The sequence below is a fragment of the Myxocyprinus asiaticus genome, chromosome 35, assembly GCF_019703515.2.
Source record: "Myxocyprinus asiaticus isolate MX2 ecotype Aquarium Trade chromosome 35, UBuf_Myxa_2, whole genome shotgun sequence".
NCBI lineage: Eukaryota > Metazoa > Chordata > Actinopteri > Cypriniformes > Catostomidae > Myxocyprinus > Myxocyprinus asiaticus.
In genome coordinates, this window is record NC_059378.1 from 38,221,422 (window position 1) to 38,240,501 (window position 19,080).

Genomic DNA, 19,080 nt, shown 5'->3' on the forward strand with positions numbered 1-19,080 from the left:
AAAGATCTCATTTGTGAATTCTTTCTTCGCTAAAGGCATATAGACTTGACTTATATAAAAACGACAGTGTTACAGTACGATACAATATAGACAGCGCTAGGTAGTAATGGACTTCATGTAATCTGAATTATGTAATCAGATTACACAAATCAAGTAGTTGTAATTGGATTACATTACCTTTTTAATATGTATAATCAGAGTAGTTACCTTTTATTGATTACATGGATGGATTGTGGATTACTATTACATTACCTAACAGTATTGACTTTCGAAGAGGGGCTGGTTTCATCAAAACATGCAGTAAGTAATCCAAATGTAATCAGATTAGATTATGCAGGTTAGATTTGTAATCAGTAGCAGATTACATTTCAAACGTAATCTACCCAACACTGAAGTACAACAAGTACCCAGCAAGTACAGTGCAGTACTCCATAACAAACCCATATTATTCAAGTCTTGATGTATCACATTAAATAATCTCTAATCATGTGATCTCCGCAGGACTCTGCAGAACTATCTGTCCTGGATGCTCATCATGGAGCGGGTGAGCAGTCTGAGCCGTCGCTTCAAAGATGTGAGAGCGCACTACAGAAAGGTCAGTCGCACTGTACAAAGACAAACAGAGGAGAGCTCAGATGGCATTTAACTCTGCCTGTATTTAGTGCTTTTAAAACTGCATTCAGAGTTTGTAGATATAGTGGATCAGATATATTCTGTTTTAGGCCATTTCATTCTACAGTGAGGTTGATAGTTCTGAAAATATTTCAAATAGCATTTCAAATTTAGGGAGATAAATGGAAGCTGGAACCCCCCCACAGAATAAAAAAATTAAAAGGTAATTGTGACTCTTTATTTTGCAATTCTGAGATATAAACTCACAATTGCGAGATATAAACTTGACTCTCGCAGTCCAAACTTGAACTCGTATTGATTTTAACAATAATTTATAAACTTTTAAAGAAAGACCTACTGTGAGCTCCAAGGTTGTTAATCAGTGGTATACCCATCAGTCTGTATTATTTTAACTTTAAGTGGAATTCCTGCTAAAGAACTGCACTACCCATGATCCTGAGGGGGAAAATCCACCAATCAGAGAATCACATCAAAAGACTGCCCACTTCCATGATGCACTTTGAATGATGCAATCATTCAAAAATGATGTATCATAAACAGGCGAAATGTTCAAGATCTACACCTAACAATGTTGGTGATAACATTGTGCTGTGTGTGTTCTCTCAGGCTTTGCATGGCACTACAGTAGAGGAGGCGAGATGGAGAGATTGTGTACGTTACGTTCAGGGCAACATGGAAAACGCGGTTGGGGCTCTGTATGTACGGGAAACATTCTCTGGAAACAGCAAACGCATGGTGAGACCAAAAACACCAGTCTAGCCTTCTTCAACGCCTCCATCAACGCTTTACCTAATCAACAATTAGCTGTTTAACGTGTATGGGAAGCCAATTTAGATGCTTAATGTGATTTGAATGCTCCCAGCATTACTCAATATAATTGCATTTTTACTATAATATTTCAATTAGAGAGCTCTACAATTGATTTTCTACTAGCAAGAATTTAAATTAAAGAGCTCCTCAATTACATTCTTATTAGTAAGTACGGAGCTCTGTAATTAAAAGTATTTTTAAAGTGATTTTCTACTAGTACATTTTCAATTGTTGAGCTCTCTAATTGGAATTTTTACTAGTACAAATTTAATTGTAGAGCTCTCTAACTGGATTTCTTTTTTTCTAGGAAAAATGCAATTAAAGACCTCTCTAATTGGAATTCTTACTAGTAATAATTAAATTGTAGAGCTCTGTAATTGGGATTTGTACTGGTAAAAATGCAGTTGTAGAACTCTCTAACTGCAATTCTTACTAGTAAAAATGAATGGAAGTCAATGGAAACAGGACAAGTAAATATTAAATTGTAGAGCTCTGTCATTTAAAATGTTTACTAGTAAAAATGAGATTATAGAGCACTGTAATTGGATTTCTTACAAGTAAAAATGCTGGAAACATTAAAAGATAATTTTGCCTTCCATAAACAAGGAATGTTTAGACTGTTTCCATGATGGTTTGGCTTGCTGGTGCATTCAGTGATTATAGAATAAATCTTCCCAAAGTGTTCATCATTAAATAGACGCTTTTATCCAAAGTGACTTGTAGTACACTTACAGGGGCAATAGAGTGCAACAGCCTGGTTCTGGAAAAATCCTATATATTTTCTCCATAGGCGAACTGATTTTTAACAATAATTTATAAACCTTTAAAGAAAGACCTACCGTGAGCTCCAAGGTTGTTAATCGATGGTACTCCTATCAGTCTGTGTTATTTTAACTTCACTTTAAAGGGAAGTTCTGCTGAAGAACTGCACTACCGATGATCCTGAGAGGGAAATCCACAAATCAGAGAATCACGGAAAAAGAGCGCCCACGATGCACTGTAAATGACGCAATCGAGTCGGTATCCCTAAACTCACAAACTGCTTGTATACTTGCATATATGTGAATAATTTTCAATAAAATTAAAATATATTGTTTCTATACTTTATATTTTTCCATAGTTTTTAATTAGTTTAGTTTTTTAATTAGTTTCGAAATTCTTCATGGGACGTTAAGACATAAGACAGTCTTGTACCTTTTGTCTTTTAGTGACATCTTTTAAATACTTTTAAAGTTTGTAATGTTGTGATTCACCTCGAAGCTGGCTTTGAACTCGTTTATGAAGGATTTTGTGAAATCCCAATGGAAAAAGTGAATGGGGGAATAATACCTCCGGAACCAAGATGGCTGAAAAAGTGGGCGGGCACTGTTGCACTCTATTGCTTTGGTCAAGGGAATGATTGTGGTGGCTAATGGCTCACTTCTTGTTGGGTTAGAAGCTGCAACCTTTTAATCATGATCTTTAACCATTACACCACAGCGCAGTGTATTAACTGACCTTAATGATATTGCTATTGTTATTTTGTTTTGTTTTTTGGTGCATTTAAATGGTCTTATTCACTTTAAATGTGTCTCTCTACTGTTTTTCAGGTGGGTAATCTGATTAGACAGATTCAAGAGGCTTACGTAGAGACGCTGGAAGAGTTGAGCTGGATGGATGAACAGTCCAAGGAAAAAGCCAGAGAGAAGGTGATGGTGGCAGTCACCACACAATTTGAAAAATAATCACTGTTTTCAAACAAATTCCAAAAAAATCCCCCTATCTTCCATTGGTTGTACAAACAGATAGTCCAACCCCAAACTTTTTGCTGTGTTTTGTGTTTTGATAGCGCCTCAGAGACACAGTGTAACTTGTTTAGGTGAAATCACTTACTTGTAGTTGACTGCATATTAAGGAATAATTTTAACATAAAAAATAATTATGCACATCAGCTTTAACCATGGTAAAATTATTGTAACACATGCTTTTGAGTGGATTACTGCTTTAGTCTTAGCTGAAAGGAACTGCATTGGTAAATTACATAATGTCCCACAAATGAGTCAAAGGAACATTTTCAGTAACCCACATGAGCAAATTCATCCAATCATGTTTAAGTAAAAGAGCTAATGGAAGGACCATGTTGATGTTTCAGGCTATGGCGATATCAGAACAGATTGGTTATCCTGACCACATCCTTGAGGAGCAGAATCAGAAACTGGATGAGGAATACACTCATGTATGGAAACTGGCACAATTACTGAATCCGACAATCCAACTCAAATTAAAGGGATAGTTCACCCAAAAATTTAAATTCTCTCATCATTTACACACCGTCATGCCATCCCAGATGTGTATGACTTTTTTTCTGCTGAACAAAGAAGAAACAAAGATTTTTAGAAGAATATTTCTGCTCTGTAGGTCCATACAATGCAAGTGACTCCAGTGGTTAAATCCATGTCTTCATAAGCGATATGATAGGTGTGGGTGAGAAACAGATAACTATTTCAATCCTTTTTTACTATAAATCTCCAATTTCACTTTCTTTCACATTCTGAAAGTGAAAGTGGAGATTTATAGTAAAAAAGGATTTAAATATTGATCTTTTTCTCACCCTAAATAATTGTATCGCTTCAGAAGATATGGATTTAACCACTGGCTTTGTATGGATTACTTTTATGCAAGAAAGTCATACACATCTGGGATGGCATGAGGGTGAGTAAATTATGACAGATTTTTAGAGTGGTGGTGGCGGCGTAGTGGGCTAAAGCACAGAACTGGTAAGCAGAAGGTTGCCGCTCCAATCCCTGCAGCCACCACCATTGTGTCCTTGAGCAAGGCTCTTAACTCCAGGTTGCTCAGGGGGGATTGTCCCTGTAATAAATGCACTGTAAGTCGCTTTGGATAAAAGTGTCTGCTAAATGCATAAATGTAAATTTTTCATTTTTGGGTGAACTATTCCTTAAAAAAGCAATAAAACCTTTATTATGATATGTTTTAATATTACTTTGAATGTTACTTTGTTACTTTCTCTCTCTCTCTCTCTCTTCACACAGCTTAATTTCAGTGAGGAAAACTACTTTGAAAATATTCTGGAAAATTTAGCAGCATCAGCCCAGAAAGGTCACAAAAAGCTGAGGGATCCCGTCGACCCTGATATGTACGAAACCGACAAATAAAAGCAAGATACAACATTTGCTTTTTTTTTTAATGTTATTTTCTCTCTGAAGTTGTCTGTGTTTTTCTTGTGTTTTCTCTTTGTTTTTAGGTGGATTATTGGTGCCGCAGTGGTCAACGCATTCTACTCGCACAACAGAAATCAGATTGGTGAGTATAGTTATAAATAATGTACTTTTATTTATTTTTTTACTGTTTTTAAACCAGTAGGTCCAGCATGGAAATACATGCTGGCCTAAGCATGTCTTATAAGCAGGGAAGACCACGACCACAAACTCAAAAAGACTCAAAACTATTTTTTTTCTGGTCATATTTCTCTTAAGCTGTTAAGAGCTCTCAGTCTAAATGCTTTCTCAGCCCATTGCCATTATGGCTCTAATACATGTAGTGCTTTTTCCTTATAGATAAAACAAAGCTAGTTTCAGGCTCCAGTGCCCACAGAGCTTGTGCTTCCAGAGATGTGCTGCAGGCGTTGAACGCTCGCTATTCAGCCTGTGCTAATACATAAGATTATAAAAGCCGAGTGATTATGCAGATTTTCAGCAGGAGAAATGTCCACGTAATTACTCTTAGATTGCACATTTTAATGTTCCCGGACAATCTGGGAAACACTTGAAGCTGAATTGCTATTTTAGAGACAAGAGAGGCAGCTGCATATGGTGGCGCGATGTAATTTCGGGTTTAACTTTCCAGTATACATCACATTATTGGGTATTTCTTTAACTATGAGCACTTTCAGAAAATGTATTCTTCTCACTAGTTTAATTTGTCTAGTAACAGTGTCCCACAGTGGATATTCATGTATCTCAGGAGGATTCGGACATTTTTTGCCATATTACCAAATTAAAAAATGTATTTTCTACCACATCTGAAATGTATGCATTTTGTTAGCTAACATTCTGTAAAAAGAAATAAATAAATTAGAGTACAATGGCCCACTCCTTTGTCATCCAAAGGCTATTGTCATAGCTAGCATTTTATGTATTCCAAATACACATAATAAAAAAATACACTTGTACACTTGGCATAATTTGACAATTTATTGGAAGTGACACACAATAGAAAATATTCTGCTGTCAAGTGATATTTACTTTGATTTTTCTTTTTCACCAATCATCATCACGTTTCATATTTCATTTCAAGCATGCTCTTCACTGACACTCTTGTCTCCTTGGTAACCAAGTATACTTATTGAAAAACTTTTTATAAATGTTGGTTGTGGTGGAAATACCCTGAGGGCCAGTTTTGGGGATAATTTGTGTAATTAATGAATAATTTTCACACAATACATATTGAAATGTTTTATTTCACTCTTTGTTTGGATTATCAGTTTTAACCTGTTATAATTGATATATTATTATGGATTTTCATAGATTTCGGTTTTTGAAAGTCTGGGTAATATTTGAACACTTTTCACACTTTATAAGTTGAAAACAAAATGTTGGAAGTGACGCACAGTAAAAATATTTTGTTAACAAGTGATATTGCCTTAAAAACATTACACTTACTATTGGAAAAAACAATTATTTGTGGCAAAATGGTTAGTTGTGGTGGAAATACTGTTATTGAGGGACAGTTTTGTGGAAAATATGTGTTATTTATAAATCATTTTCACAGGCAGTTTTTGTCCCAGTGGCTGATTTTTATTCAAACAAACAGATTTCAACATTTTACATTTTGTCATGTGAAGGTCTAAAACTAGCATTAAAACTAAACTGGAAATTTTTTACCAGACTTTCATTGCTTATTTTTGGTACTTTTCAAATGCTTTTTATTTATAGATTTGACTGTTTTAGCCTTGTCCCAGACCCAGACTTCCAATATAAAACTATGTACGACTGTCCTACAATTGTGCGTCATTTTCACCACACCAAACAATGGTGCCCCTAATGAAAAAGTTGTTTAAAAAGTTAGTTTACTTGTTAAGCAAGAGGACAAAAGTGTCAGTGAAGAGCATGCTTGAGATGAAATATGAGACAAGTGAAATTTGAAGAAAACAAAGAAAAATTAAGGTAAATATCACTTGTGAGCAAACTATTTTTATTGGGTGTCATTTCCAATAAAACTATAATTTAGCCAAATTATGCAAAAAAAAAAAAAAAAAGAAATATGAATACATGAAATGCTAGCTATGAAATAAGACTTGCAAGACACAAAAGGCTACTGTTTTATTTAAAAAATATTACAAATGTTGGTTCCACTACAGAATTCTATTAAACACAAGACAGAATTTGAGATGTGCTGGAAATCACACTTTGATGGGAATTATTATGACTTTAAAAAAAATTGTCATAAATCAAAATTTCCTTTGATGCATGTACCTACACTGTTGGATGTTGTTAGTAGTAAAAATTAAATGAACTAGTGAGAGATTGAAAAATGTTTTAACAAAACTTTATAGAAGTCAACAGTGTTAAAAGTGCCTGAAGTTGAAGAAACACCCACATATTGAAATGCTTTATTTCACTCATTGTTTAGATTATCATACTTTAAAAAAAAAAAAAAAAATAGAAGTAGTAGTAAAAAAAAAGTGATTATTAATTTTTTTTATGGATTTCCATATTTTTAGATTTAAAGTCAGGGACAAGGGTAAAACAAAAGAATTAGACATGGTAAACAATACATGGTTAAAATACAGTTAAATGTGACCTTCATATAACAAAGTAGAGTATAAAAAAAGTTGAAATATATTAGTATTAATAAAAATCAACCCCTGGGACAGCTGTATTCTTTCCTGATATCTCAAAAGCTTTTCAGAGTCAATCACTCTGCATCATGCTGAATTTCACCCATTTCTACATGTCTCTCTTTTAGTATTTCCTGCTGGGATCCTACAGCCTCCATTCTTCAGTGAGAAACAGCTGCAGGCTCTAAACTTTGGTGGAATTGGGATGGTGATAGGACATGAAATCACTCATGGATTTGATGACCATGGTAATACACATTTCATCTGATGGATTGTACCAATTATCAGTTAGTTGTAGATAAATAAACAGTTCAGATTAGTTGATTATTACATTTATGTGTGATTTATTAAACACTGTGCCAAAGGTGGGATTTTACAAATCACAGATAAATTGTCCTCCACTGGACCAAAAACAGCACACAAAAGAGCAACCACAATGCTTGTCTGTTTAAAATATGAGTCTGTTCTGCAAAATTTAAATATTTGTATTCGCAGGCCGGAATTTCGACAAGGATGGGAACATGTACAATTGGTGGAGCAACTATTCTGCCGAGCACTTTGAAGATCAATCTAAATGCATGGTGGAACAGTATGGCAAATTTAGCTGGAAACTTGCAGGAGGCCAAAATGTAAGTTGATGGAAATCTGTCTTATTTCAACTTGAGTGTGTTTTGCAAACAGAACAATAATCCTTCTAGATTATAATGTTGAAAACATGTTTCCCAGAAGTCAGGCCTAGATCAATCTACATCTTGTAGTAGATGATTGCTCTGGGTTCAATCTAATTATTGGTGTTTTCATGATTATGGTAAAAAATATGGCTTAAACTCAAATGAAAATCAAATTTTATGGGGCTAGCTAGTTTTGCACCAAATGTTGGTTTTGTAGTAATTACTTATTGCTCTGCCGATGACACCCAGCTCTACCTGTCTTCCAAGCACACTTCTTCCCTTCCTCCGCCCTCTCTGTCCAGCTGTTTATCTGAAATTAAAAACTGGTTCTCATCTAATTTTCTCAAATTAAATTGGGGTAAAACCAAAATTCCCCTTGTAGGCACCAAATCTAATTTGGCGAAAACTGATAGTTTTTCTGTGACTATTGATCAGTCCACTGCTGCTTCTTCACAGGTTAACAGTCTAGGTGTCGTCCTTGATAGCACCTTGTCCTTTGAAGCCCATGTTAATAATATAACTCACTCTACATACTTTCATTTACGTAATATTAATCGTCTTCATCCCTCTCTCACATTGAACAGCACTGCCATTCTCATTCATGCACTGGTTACATCACGTATTGATTACTACAGTGCTCTTCTCTCTGGACTTCCTTCCAAAATTCTTCATAAAATTCAGCTGGTCCAGAACTCCACTGCACGAATCATTTCTAGAACCCCCTCTATTGAACACATTTCACCTGTTCTTCAGCATTTGCACTGGCTTCCGGTTAAGTACCCAATTGATTTCAAAATCTTGCTTCTTACATACAAGGCCTTAAATAATCTTACTCCTTCATACCTCTCTGATCTTTTTCATATCTATACACCTACTCGTACCCTTAGATCTTCCTCATCAACTCTTCTTGTCATACCACGTATTCGTCTGAATACTATGGGGTCTAGAGTCTTTAGTTATACTGCCCCTCACTTATGGAATTCCCTTCCTCTAGACATTCGTAACAGTGAAAGTCTTCATACTTTTAAATCTCGTCTTAAAACTCACCTTTTTAAAAAGGCTTTTTTATGACTCTGCATGCATTGAGTTCATACTTCGTATCTTCCAATGTCTTATTGAATATCATAGTATTGTTTGCTTAATGTTGTTATTGTTGATGCTTTCAAAGATGACTTTTTTGTGTTCTGTTTGTAAGGTGACCTTGAGTGTCGTGAAAGGTGCCGATAAATAAAATGTAGTATTATTATTATTATTATTATTATTATTATTATTAATTACATGGTTAATAACTTCAACCAAGCCTTTCTGGTAGCTGTGGATAAGACCTGCACAAGGAATTTTGGACTATTCTTTCTTACAGAACTGCTTCAGTTCAGACATATTCTTAGGATGTCTGGAGTAAATGGCTCTCGTGAGGTCATTCCACAGCATCTCTATTGGGTTAAGGTCTGGGTTCTGATTGGGCCACTCCAAAACGTGGATTATCTTTTTTTTAAGTCACCCCAAATCATGATGCTCCCTCCACTGTACTTCACCGTAGGGATGATGTTTTCATGTTGGTATGCGGTGCCCTTTTTACGCCATACGTAGTGCTGCATGTTCTTCCCAAACAATTCAACCTTAGTTTCGTCAGTCCACAAAACATTTTCCCAGTAAAATTATGGAGTGTCAAGGTGGTCTTTGGAAAACTTCAGGTGCGCAGCAATGTTTTTGTTGTAAAGCAGAGGCTTCCTTCGTAGTGTCCTGCCATGGACACCATGCCTGTTTAATGTAGAGGTATAGTAGACTTATGAACAGATTTTAACCAGTTCCAATGATTCCTTCAAGTCTTTAGCCATCACTCTAGGGTTCTTTTTTACCTCTTTGAGCATTCTGCGGTGTGCCCTTTGAGTCAACTTGGCTAGAAGGCCACTTTTAGGGAGAGTAGCCACAGTACTTTTCAAGATAACTTTTTTTTTTTTAACCCTTTCCAGCTTTATGCAAAGGAACGATTCTTGATTGTAGGTCTTCTGAGATCTCTTTTTTTATGAGGCATGGCCCACATCAGCAGATGCTTCTTGTGAATAGCAAACTCAAAATGTTTGAGTGCTTTTTATAAGTCAAAGTAGCTCTAACCCACACTTCCAATCTTATTTCATTAGTTGGATGCCAGGTTTGCCAAATTCTGACTCTGATTAGCATTTGTTGATGTCATTAGCCTAGGGGTTTACATACTTTGTCCAACCTACACTGTGAATGTTTGAATGACGTAATCAGTATGTACAAGACATAAAACAGATTGTGTTTGTTCATTATTGTAACTTAGAAGATCAAACCAGATTTTAAGACACATTTATATATAAATGCAGATGATTCACAGATGACATACTTTTTCTTGCCACTGTATGTACATTTCAATTTTTACTTGTATGACAAATGTCCATCAAACTGAATTGAGAAATCTTTAATCTACATTATTATAAATAAAGCATAATTGTATTTAGGTTTGAATACTTCATATTTGAGGTAGACCGATATATCGGTTTAAAATGATTAATCCGTGCGATAGTGGCTTTTTGGAACTGTCGGTTATCTGCAAAAATCTATGGCAATAGTTTTTTTATTTATTTTTTTTTATTCCTCATAAATGTGATGTGGTGAAACCAGAACTGGGGGTGCACAAGGAAGATCTAGGGGGACAATGCTCCCCCAAGCCTCCTGGTCATGGTTGGTGTCATTTTTGAATGAATGGTTGAGCTTGAGAAATGCAGTCAATGTTAAAAATGATGTAAATATAGAGTTTATAAATATGATGTAAAAATAGAGAATCTAGAGTTTCGTTTCGTATATCTAACATATCTAATAGTTGGATTTGGTGGGATTTGTGCCTTTATTGCAATAAAAAAGTAAATGGGCACCAATTTGTATGGTATTATTAGAAAATGCCACTTATAGTTTTTAAATTTGATGTCATCATAGGTCAGTGGCATCACAACATTAGGAGAGAATATTGCTGACAACGGTGGAGTTCGTCAAGCGTATAAGGTTCGAATCATTGACTCCAGTTAAATCCAAACATATGAAGTTATCTACTATATGATGGACCTCATGCACATTTTATCTTTAGTTACTATGTTTGTCTGTTTTTGTGCATGAAATTAGGCATATATGAAGTGGGTGCAGAGAGAGGGTGAAGAGTACCATCTGCCTGGACTGGACATGAATCATAAACAGCTGTTTTTTCTGAACTTTGCCCAGGTACGTCACAAAGAATTAGACAAACTTTAAGACCCCTGCATGATTTCACCTTGAAGTCAATGCAAGGTGATTCTGGCTAGTCTCGCAAAGACGGCATTGAATTAAACATAGTTAAAAGGTACAGGTGCTGCTTAACTTTTGCAAAAAATGACTATGACCTGCAATATCTCATTAAAGCCTGAATATGATTGAATGGCAGTGTCTAATGGGATTAGTGGTTAGAAAATTGACTCTTTTTGGCTCATTTCAAGAGATGTCTCATAATTGAAATAATAAAATAAAGTAAGAAACAAATGTTTTGCCTATACAGTGGGGTCCAAAATAGAGGTTAACCGATTATTCAGCACGGATATCTGCTTTTGGAACTATTTGTCATACAATAGTTCGCCAATAGGTTTTTTTTTTTTTTTTCAAAAGTGCATGTATAGTTTCCCTTAAGTGTTTGTGTGAGCAGGTGGGAGCAAAACATTTCAAAATAAGAGTCCCAGGTGTATTTTGAGTTTGTTAATAATTAAAAGTCCCTCCATTTTTTTTTTCTTTTTCTGATTATCATTTGGATTTTAATGGCACAATTTGGGATTTCATTTAGTTTGGACTCTTGATGCCTCTATGTCTACGGCCGTCACCACAAGGAAAGACTAAGAAAATGTTTTAACCACCTATGTTACCAGCAAAAATCCAATATCGGTCGACCTCTAGTCCAAAAGTCTGAGACAACACTGAAAATCTGGGATTTTTTTAATTTAATCCTGGAAATAAACAAAGTTTATAGAAACCATGTACTGTAAACACAAAGAAAAGTTATGATGTTAAATTTGTGATATTAAAGGTATAGTTCACCCAAAAATGGAAATTCTCTCATCATTTACTCACCCTCATGCCATCCCAGATGTGGATCACTTTCTTTCTTCTGCTAAACACAAAGATTTTTAAAAGAATATCTCAGCTCTGTAGGTCCATACAATTCAAGTGAATAGTGTCCAAAACTTTTGAAGCTCAAAAAAGCACATAAATGCAGCATAAAAGTAATCCATACAACTCCAGTGGTTTAATCAAACATTTAAGCAATCTGATCAGTTTTGGGTGAGAAAAGACAAAAATGTAACTCCTTTTTTACTGTAAACCTTGCCATTGCAGTCTCTAGGCACGATCATGATTTCAAGCTCGATTACACTTTCTAGTGTTTGACACATGCGCAGAGCACTTGATGACATTAGGAAGTGTAATCAATTTTGAAATCATGATTACTATACAGACTGCTGATGTCAAGATGTTCAGTGAAAACATTTTTACATTTTCAGCTGTTCTCACACCAAACCAATTAGATCGCTTCAGAAGACATGGATTAAACCACTGGAGTTGGATGGATTACATTTATGCTGCATTTGTGTGCTTTTTGGAGCTTTAAAGCTTTAGACTCCATTCACTTGCATTGTATGGACGGACATATTCTTCTAAAAATCTTCGTTTGTGTTCTGCAGAAGAAAGAAAGTCATACACATCTGCGATGGCATTAGGGTGAGTAAATGATGAGAGAATTTTCATTTTTGGGTGAACTGTCCCTTTAACAATGTTAAGTCCTTTGTAAACACGGTCAGATTTTCTTGCTTCCATTGTAGCACACAAGAACATTCTCAAATCATGCTGGATAACATGGATCATCAGGTTGTTATGCTAATGATATATGCTAATGATGTACTGTAATTTGTAATGAGAAATATTGTATAAATTTAAAAAAAGAATACGAAAAAGAAGCATTTTCACTTGTGATCTCAGATCTTTGGACCCCACTGTAAATTGTAACGCCACTGGATGCTCTGGAAAATACTATGTGTTTTTGTTAGTGAAGTCCTTCAAATGACATTTAAGCACAAGTCACGTTAGGTGAGAAATAATGTCCCATGTCTGTTTTAAATTGATTTTATGTTCCATATAAGCAGTTACATAACTTTCCCTCCAATTAAACTCTCATCTAGGGGGCCTGGGTAGCTCAGCGAGTATTGATGCTGACTACCACCCCTGGAGTCGTGAGTTCGAATCCAGGGTGTGCTGAGTGACTCCAGCCAGGTCTCCTAAGCAACCAAATTGGCCCGGTTGCTAGGGAGGGTAGAGTCACATGGGGTAACCTCCTCTTGGTCGCGATTAGTGGTTCTCGCTCTCATTGGGGTGCATGATAAGTTGTGTGTGGATCGTGGAGAGTAGCATGAGCCTCCACATGCTGTGAGTCTCCGCGGTGTCATGCACACCGAGCCACGTGATAAGATGCACAGATTGGCTGTCTCAGAAGCGGAGGCAACTGAGACTTGTTCTCCGCCCCCTGGATTGAGGTGAGTAATCGCGCCACCACGAGGACCTCCTAAGTGGTGGGAATTGGGCATTCCAAATTGGGAGAAAAGGGGATTTTAAAAAAAGTGTTAATCTCTCCATGCTGTTCATCATGGCTTATTTTTATTGAATGTCAGAGAACTGAATGCTTTCCACAGGTCTGGTGTGGTGCCTGCCGCCCTGAATACGCCATACAGTCGATCAAAACCGATCCGCACAGTCCGTTGGAATACAGGCAAGAATTTTCACTGTTTACTCACTACTTGTGAATAAAAAATGAAATAGTTACAGTGGCCTTAAACTTTTTTTTTATTATTGTTTGGCTTTAAAATAAATGACAGTTTTTGGTTTCACTGTCTATGGATCACAAGGTATTTTTATAAAATAGTGAGAGTCCCATGTTTTTTTTTTTTTTACAGGGTACTTGGGTCCCTCCAGAACTTTGAAGCGTTTTCCGAAGCTTTCCACTGTGAACGAGGAACCCCCATGAACCCAGAGGAGAAATGTAGAGTGTGGTAACTTTGCGTAGGAAGAACCTGAGGCTGTGTATATTTAACTAATAAGGCAGCAATTAAAAGAGCTTGGATCATATTATGTTGTGCTATTATTCTGCAGTGGAAGCTGCCTGTCTCTTAGTCTGATCATGTGACAGACGCAACCAAGGTGTGATTACAAAGATGTATACTGTGAACTTTCAAAAGTGCACATATAACCAACGACTTCAGGCATAGTGAATGTGCACATTGAGGGTGGTGTTTTGAAAAAGAGGCATGCTTTTTCGTCTATTTAAAGGTGTTTTTTTTTTAAGTTAAAATACTTTCTCATATCCCATCTAAATATGGAGAAATAACAACAGTATAAGCAAGCCATTTGTTGGTTCATTTCCCCCAAAAGTGTAAAACACTTTTTGAGCATCGCAACTAGTCTGACACAGCAACACTGACTCAACCAATGAGATCAGTTTGGGGCAGCTTTATGTGTTTGGTTGACCAATTGCAGATTGGGATAGTGTTCGTAAAACCTGTTTGAAAACAAGAAAAATCTTGATTTTTGCAATTTTGTCTTATTTACAGGTTTCTTCTTACATTGGATTAATTTTGGCATTAAAATATGTGTATACAATAGTTGAATTGAATTGACATTGAGCAAAAACAAGTTATTTTTCCACTTTATGTAAACAGACAAGTCCCTCAGTTGGCTTTCGATTCTGTCAGCTCTCCAAGAAAATATCCGTTGTGCTTGACATTTTCCAAAATCGGCCAGCAACTGGAGGCTTGGAAGCCCACATAGATTGCGGTTTGAATAGAACCCAGTCAAGGCAACGTCTTTCATTTTACAATAAACAACCTTGAAATATTTTGATGATGGAATGAGATTTTTTGCTTTTTAAGCATGCAGTGAGAAAATCAGCAAAATAGACAGTTCTTGTTGAGTACTGTTTTCCAGAAATTGGATATATATGTGCTTGCTACGTTTCACTCAAGAATCTGTATTTCTAAACGAGGGCTTAACGTTATGTAAACGGGCCTGTTTTGCATCTCTAACAATTATCTGACAACCTTAAGACTGTTAAAACCATATAGTTTCAAGCTTTATGTGTTTTTGTGTGCATAGATCCAATTTATTGCTGCCTTGCAATACTTCTCTTTAAAACGTTACACCACATAGAAAATGGCATGAAGTTACCACAATACAGGAACAAAATAGTTAGAACAGGTTTCCAAGAACCGAGACTGTTTACAGTAATAATTGCTACTGTATATACAAGCTGTTTAACATCTTTGCTCAGTTAACTATTGACGTCTTACTGTATCTTATTAAGCATGTTAAATGATTAGAATCAGACTCCGAGAGACACGTATTGAAATGTTGTGTTCTTTTTGCTGAAAGAGAAAGAATTAAGATGCTTAACACACTGAGGGGTCTTCAACCTGTCCACCTCCTGATTGGGTTTTTCATCAGCCTTGATATTCTTAGCAAAAACGGCACCACAGTATCACCAAGTAGAAACTATGTAAGCCAGCTACCACCTGATGCATTTGTTCATAAATTAACGTAATGTACTCTGTATGTTGTTGCTAATTGCCACATATTTGTGTTTATGTAGCCCTCTTTGGTAACGTTCACAAATATTTCATAATATATATATATAATATAGTAGATGTTCTTTTTTTTTTTTTTTTTTTTTTTTTTTTTTTTTGAGGGATTTGAGGGACTTATTTTTCCGTTTTCTGCCAGTGACAATGCTTACAGATCGATTTGTACAGGTATTAATTACCTCCTTGGCTTTAATCTGTTGACCATGGCCAATGAGGTTGAATTCAGTCTTGATGAACCATCTAGACTAGGTGGGACCAACTAATGGCCAAACATGATCAGCTTGGACCAGCTAGAAACCATGTAAGCCAGCTCCCACCAGATGCTAGTTTAAGTTAGGCTAGCGGTTTAGCTGATAAACCATCTAGACTAGCTTGGACTTGCTAATGTTTTAAAATTAGCAACTTGGACCAACTAAAACCATGTAAGCCAGCTTCCACCAGATGCTAGTTTAGGCCAGGCTAGTAAATTAGCTGTTGAACCATCTAGACTAGCTTGGACCAACTAATGGCCAAAAATGACCAGCTTGGACCAACTAGAAACTATGTAAGCCAGCTCCCATCAGATGTTAGTTTAAGCCAGGCTAGTAGTTTAGCTGATGAACCATTTAGACTAGCTTGGACCAGCTAATGACTACTAATGAACAGTTGGACCATCTAGAAACCATGTAAGCCAGCTACCACCAGATGTTAGTTTAAGCCAGGCTATTAAATTGGATAATGAACCATCTAGACTAGCTTGAACCAACTAATGTCCAAAAATGACCTGCTTGGACCAACTAGAAACTATGTAAGCCAGCTCCCACCAGATGCTAGTTTAAGCCAGGCTAGTAGTTTAGCTGATGAACGTCTAGATAAATTGTAACCAACTAGAAACCCTGTAAGCCAGCTACCACCAGATGTTAGTTTAAGCCAGGTTAGTAAATTGGATAATGAACCATCTAGACTAGCTTGGGCCAACTAATGTCCAAAAATGACCAGCTTGGATCAACTAGAAACTATGTAAGCCAGCTCCCACCAGATGCAAGTTTAAACCAGCCTAGCAGTTTAGCTGATGAACCATTTAGACTAGCTTGGACCAGCTAATGACTACTAATGAGCAGTTGGACCAACTAGAAACCATGTAAGCCAGCTACCACCAGATGTTAGTTTAAGCCAGGTTAGTAAATTGGATAATGAACCATCTAGACTAGCTTGGACCAGCTAATGACCAGCTGGACCAACTAGAAACCATGTAAGCCAGCTCCCACCAGATGCTAGTTTAAGCTAGGTTTGTTGTTTAGCTGATGAATGATCGAGACTAGCTCGGACAAAGTAGAAACTATGAAAGCCAGCTACCACCAGATGCTAGTTTAAACTAGGCTAGTAGTTTAGCTGATAAACAATCTAGACTAGCTTAGACCAAGTAATGACTATAAAAAGGACCATCTTGGACCAACTTGAAACTGTTTAAGCCAGGCTAGTATTTAGCTGATTATCCATTTCTACTAACTCTGACAAACTAATTGCTAAAATTGACCAGCTTGGTCGAACTAGAAACTAGAGGAAAACAGATATATCGGTTTTGTCGCTTAATCTATGCCGCTGGTTGATTTTTGGTACTATCGGTTATCTACAAAATCTATGCCGATAGTTTCCGATTTGTTTGTTTTTTATTCCTCCGTGTTCCTCTGATAATTAAGTTTTTTAAATTGAAGCGAGGGCATGCAAAGAAAAATGCGACTATATGGAAACGTCCCTCATCGGCACATACATCGTGTCTCCAACTTCATATATTTTGATAATAATAATAGATAGGCTATAAAAAGCTTAATTTGGTAAATATTAAAAATAGAGCTTTGTAACAGAGACAATTCTCTCTCATTTCAAAATAAGAGTCCCCGGTGTGTTTCAGGCTTATTAAGTGTTAAAAGTCCCAGGTTATGCATCCATTCTTCATTTTCTTTCTACAGGTGCATCTCAATAAATTAGAATGTCGTGGAAAAGTTCATTTATTTCAGTAATTCAACTCAAATTGTGAAACTCGTGTATTAAATAAATTCAATGCACACAGACTGAAGTAGTTTAAGTCTTTGGTTCTTTTAATTGTGATGATTTTCGCTCGCATTTAACAAAAACCCACCAATTCACTATCTCAACAAATTAGAATACATCATAAGACCAATAAAAAAAACATTTTTAGTGAATTGTTGGCCTTCTGGAAAGTATGTTCATTTACTGTATATGTACTCAATACTTGGTAGGGGCTCCTTTTGCTTTAATTACTGCCTCAATTCGGCGTGGCATGGAGGTGATCAGTTTGTGGCACTGCTGAGGTGGTATGGAAGCCCAGGTTTCTTTGACAGTGGCCTTCAGCTCATCTGCATTTTTTGGTCTCTTGTTTCTCATTTTCCTCTTGACAATATCCCATAGATTCTCTATGGGGTTCAGGTCTGGTGAGTTTGCTGGCCAGTCAAGCACACCAACACCATGGTCATTTAACCAACTTTTGGTGCTTTTGGCAGTGTGGGCAGGTGCCAAATCCTGCTGGAAAATGAAATCAGCATCTTTAAAAAGCTGGTCAGCAGAAGGAAGCCTGAAGTGCTCCAAAATTTCTTGGTAAACGGGTGCAGTGACTTTGCTTTTCAAAAAACACAATGGACCAACACCAGCAGATGACACTGCACCCCAAATCATCACAGACTGTGGAAACTTAACACTGGACTTCAAGCAACTTGGGCTATGAGCTTCTCCACCCTTCCTCCAGACTCTAGGACCTTGGTTTCCAAATGAAATACAAAACTTGCTCTCATCTGAAAAGAGGACTTTGGACCACTGGGCAACAGTCAACAGTTCTGCTTCTCCTTAGCCCAGGTAAGACGCCTCTGACGTTGTCTGTGGTTCAGGAGTGGCTTAACAAGAGGAATACGACAACTGTAGCCAAATTCCTTGACATGTCTGTGTGTGGTGGCTCTTGATGCCTTGACCCCAGCCTCAGTCCATTCCTTGTGAAGTTCACCCAAATTCTTGAATCGATTTTGCTTGACAATCCTCATAAGGCTGCGGTTCTCTCGGTTGGTTGTGCATCTTTTTCTTCCACACTTTTTCCTTCCACTCAACTTTCTGTTAACATGCTTGGATACAGCACTCTGTGAACAGCCAGCTTCTTTGGCAATGAATGTTTGTGGCTTACCCTCCTTGTGAAGGGTGTCAATGATTGTCTTCTGGACAACTGTCAGATCAGCAGTCTTCCCCATGATTGTGTAGCCTAGTGAACCAAACTGAGAGACCATTTTGAAGGTTCAGGAAACCTTTGCAGGTGTTTTGAGTTGATTAGCTGATTGGCATGTCACCATATTCTAATTTTTTGAGATAGTGAATTGGTGGGTTTTTGTTAAATGTGAGCCAAAATCATCACAATTAAAAGAACCAAAGACTTAAACTACTTCAGTCTGTGTGCATTGAATTTATTTAATACACGAGTTTCACA

The 19,080-nt window shown here is 36.7% G+C and overlaps 1 protein-coding gene across 2 annotated transcripts in view; it reads left to right on the forward strand.

Moving 5' to 3' along the window:
• Positions 1 to 15,361, forward strand: part of LOC127426598 (membrane metallo-endopeptidase-like 1) — a 39,830-nt gene extending 24,469 nt beyond the window's left edge. For both annotated transcript variants that reach the window (XM_051673506.1, XM_051673507.1), the window contains exons 13-24: positions 502 to 595; positions 1,240 to 1,368; positions 3,033 to 3,131; positions 3,575 to 3,658; positions 4,476 to 4,579; positions 4,688 to 4,746; positions 7,411 to 7,530; positions 7,778 to 7,911; positions 10,912 to 10,977; positions 11,095 to 11,190; positions 13,674 to 13,750; positions 13,935 to 15,361. In XM_051673506.1, the coding sequence (XP_051529466.1) occupies positions 502 to 595; positions 1,240 to 1,368; positions 3,033 to 3,131; positions 3,575 to 3,658; positions 4,476 to 4,579; positions 4,688 to 4,746; positions 7,411 to 7,530; positions 7,778 to 7,911; positions 10,912 to 10,977; positions 11,095 to 11,190; positions 13,674 to 13,750; positions 13,935 to 14,034 (1,162 nt within the window). In that variant the 3' untranslated portion in view covers positions 14,035 to 15,361. The remainder of the gene's footprint in view (positions 1 to 501; positions 596 to 1,239; positions 1,369 to 3,032; positions 3,132 to 3,574; positions 3,659 to 4,475; positions 4,580 to 4,687; positions 4,747 to 7,410; positions 7,531 to 7,777; positions 7,912 to 10,911; positions 10,978 to 11,094; positions 11,191 to 13,673; positions 13,751 to 13,934) is intronic.
• The last annotated feature ends 3,719 nt before the right edge of the window (positions 15,362 to 19,080 follow it).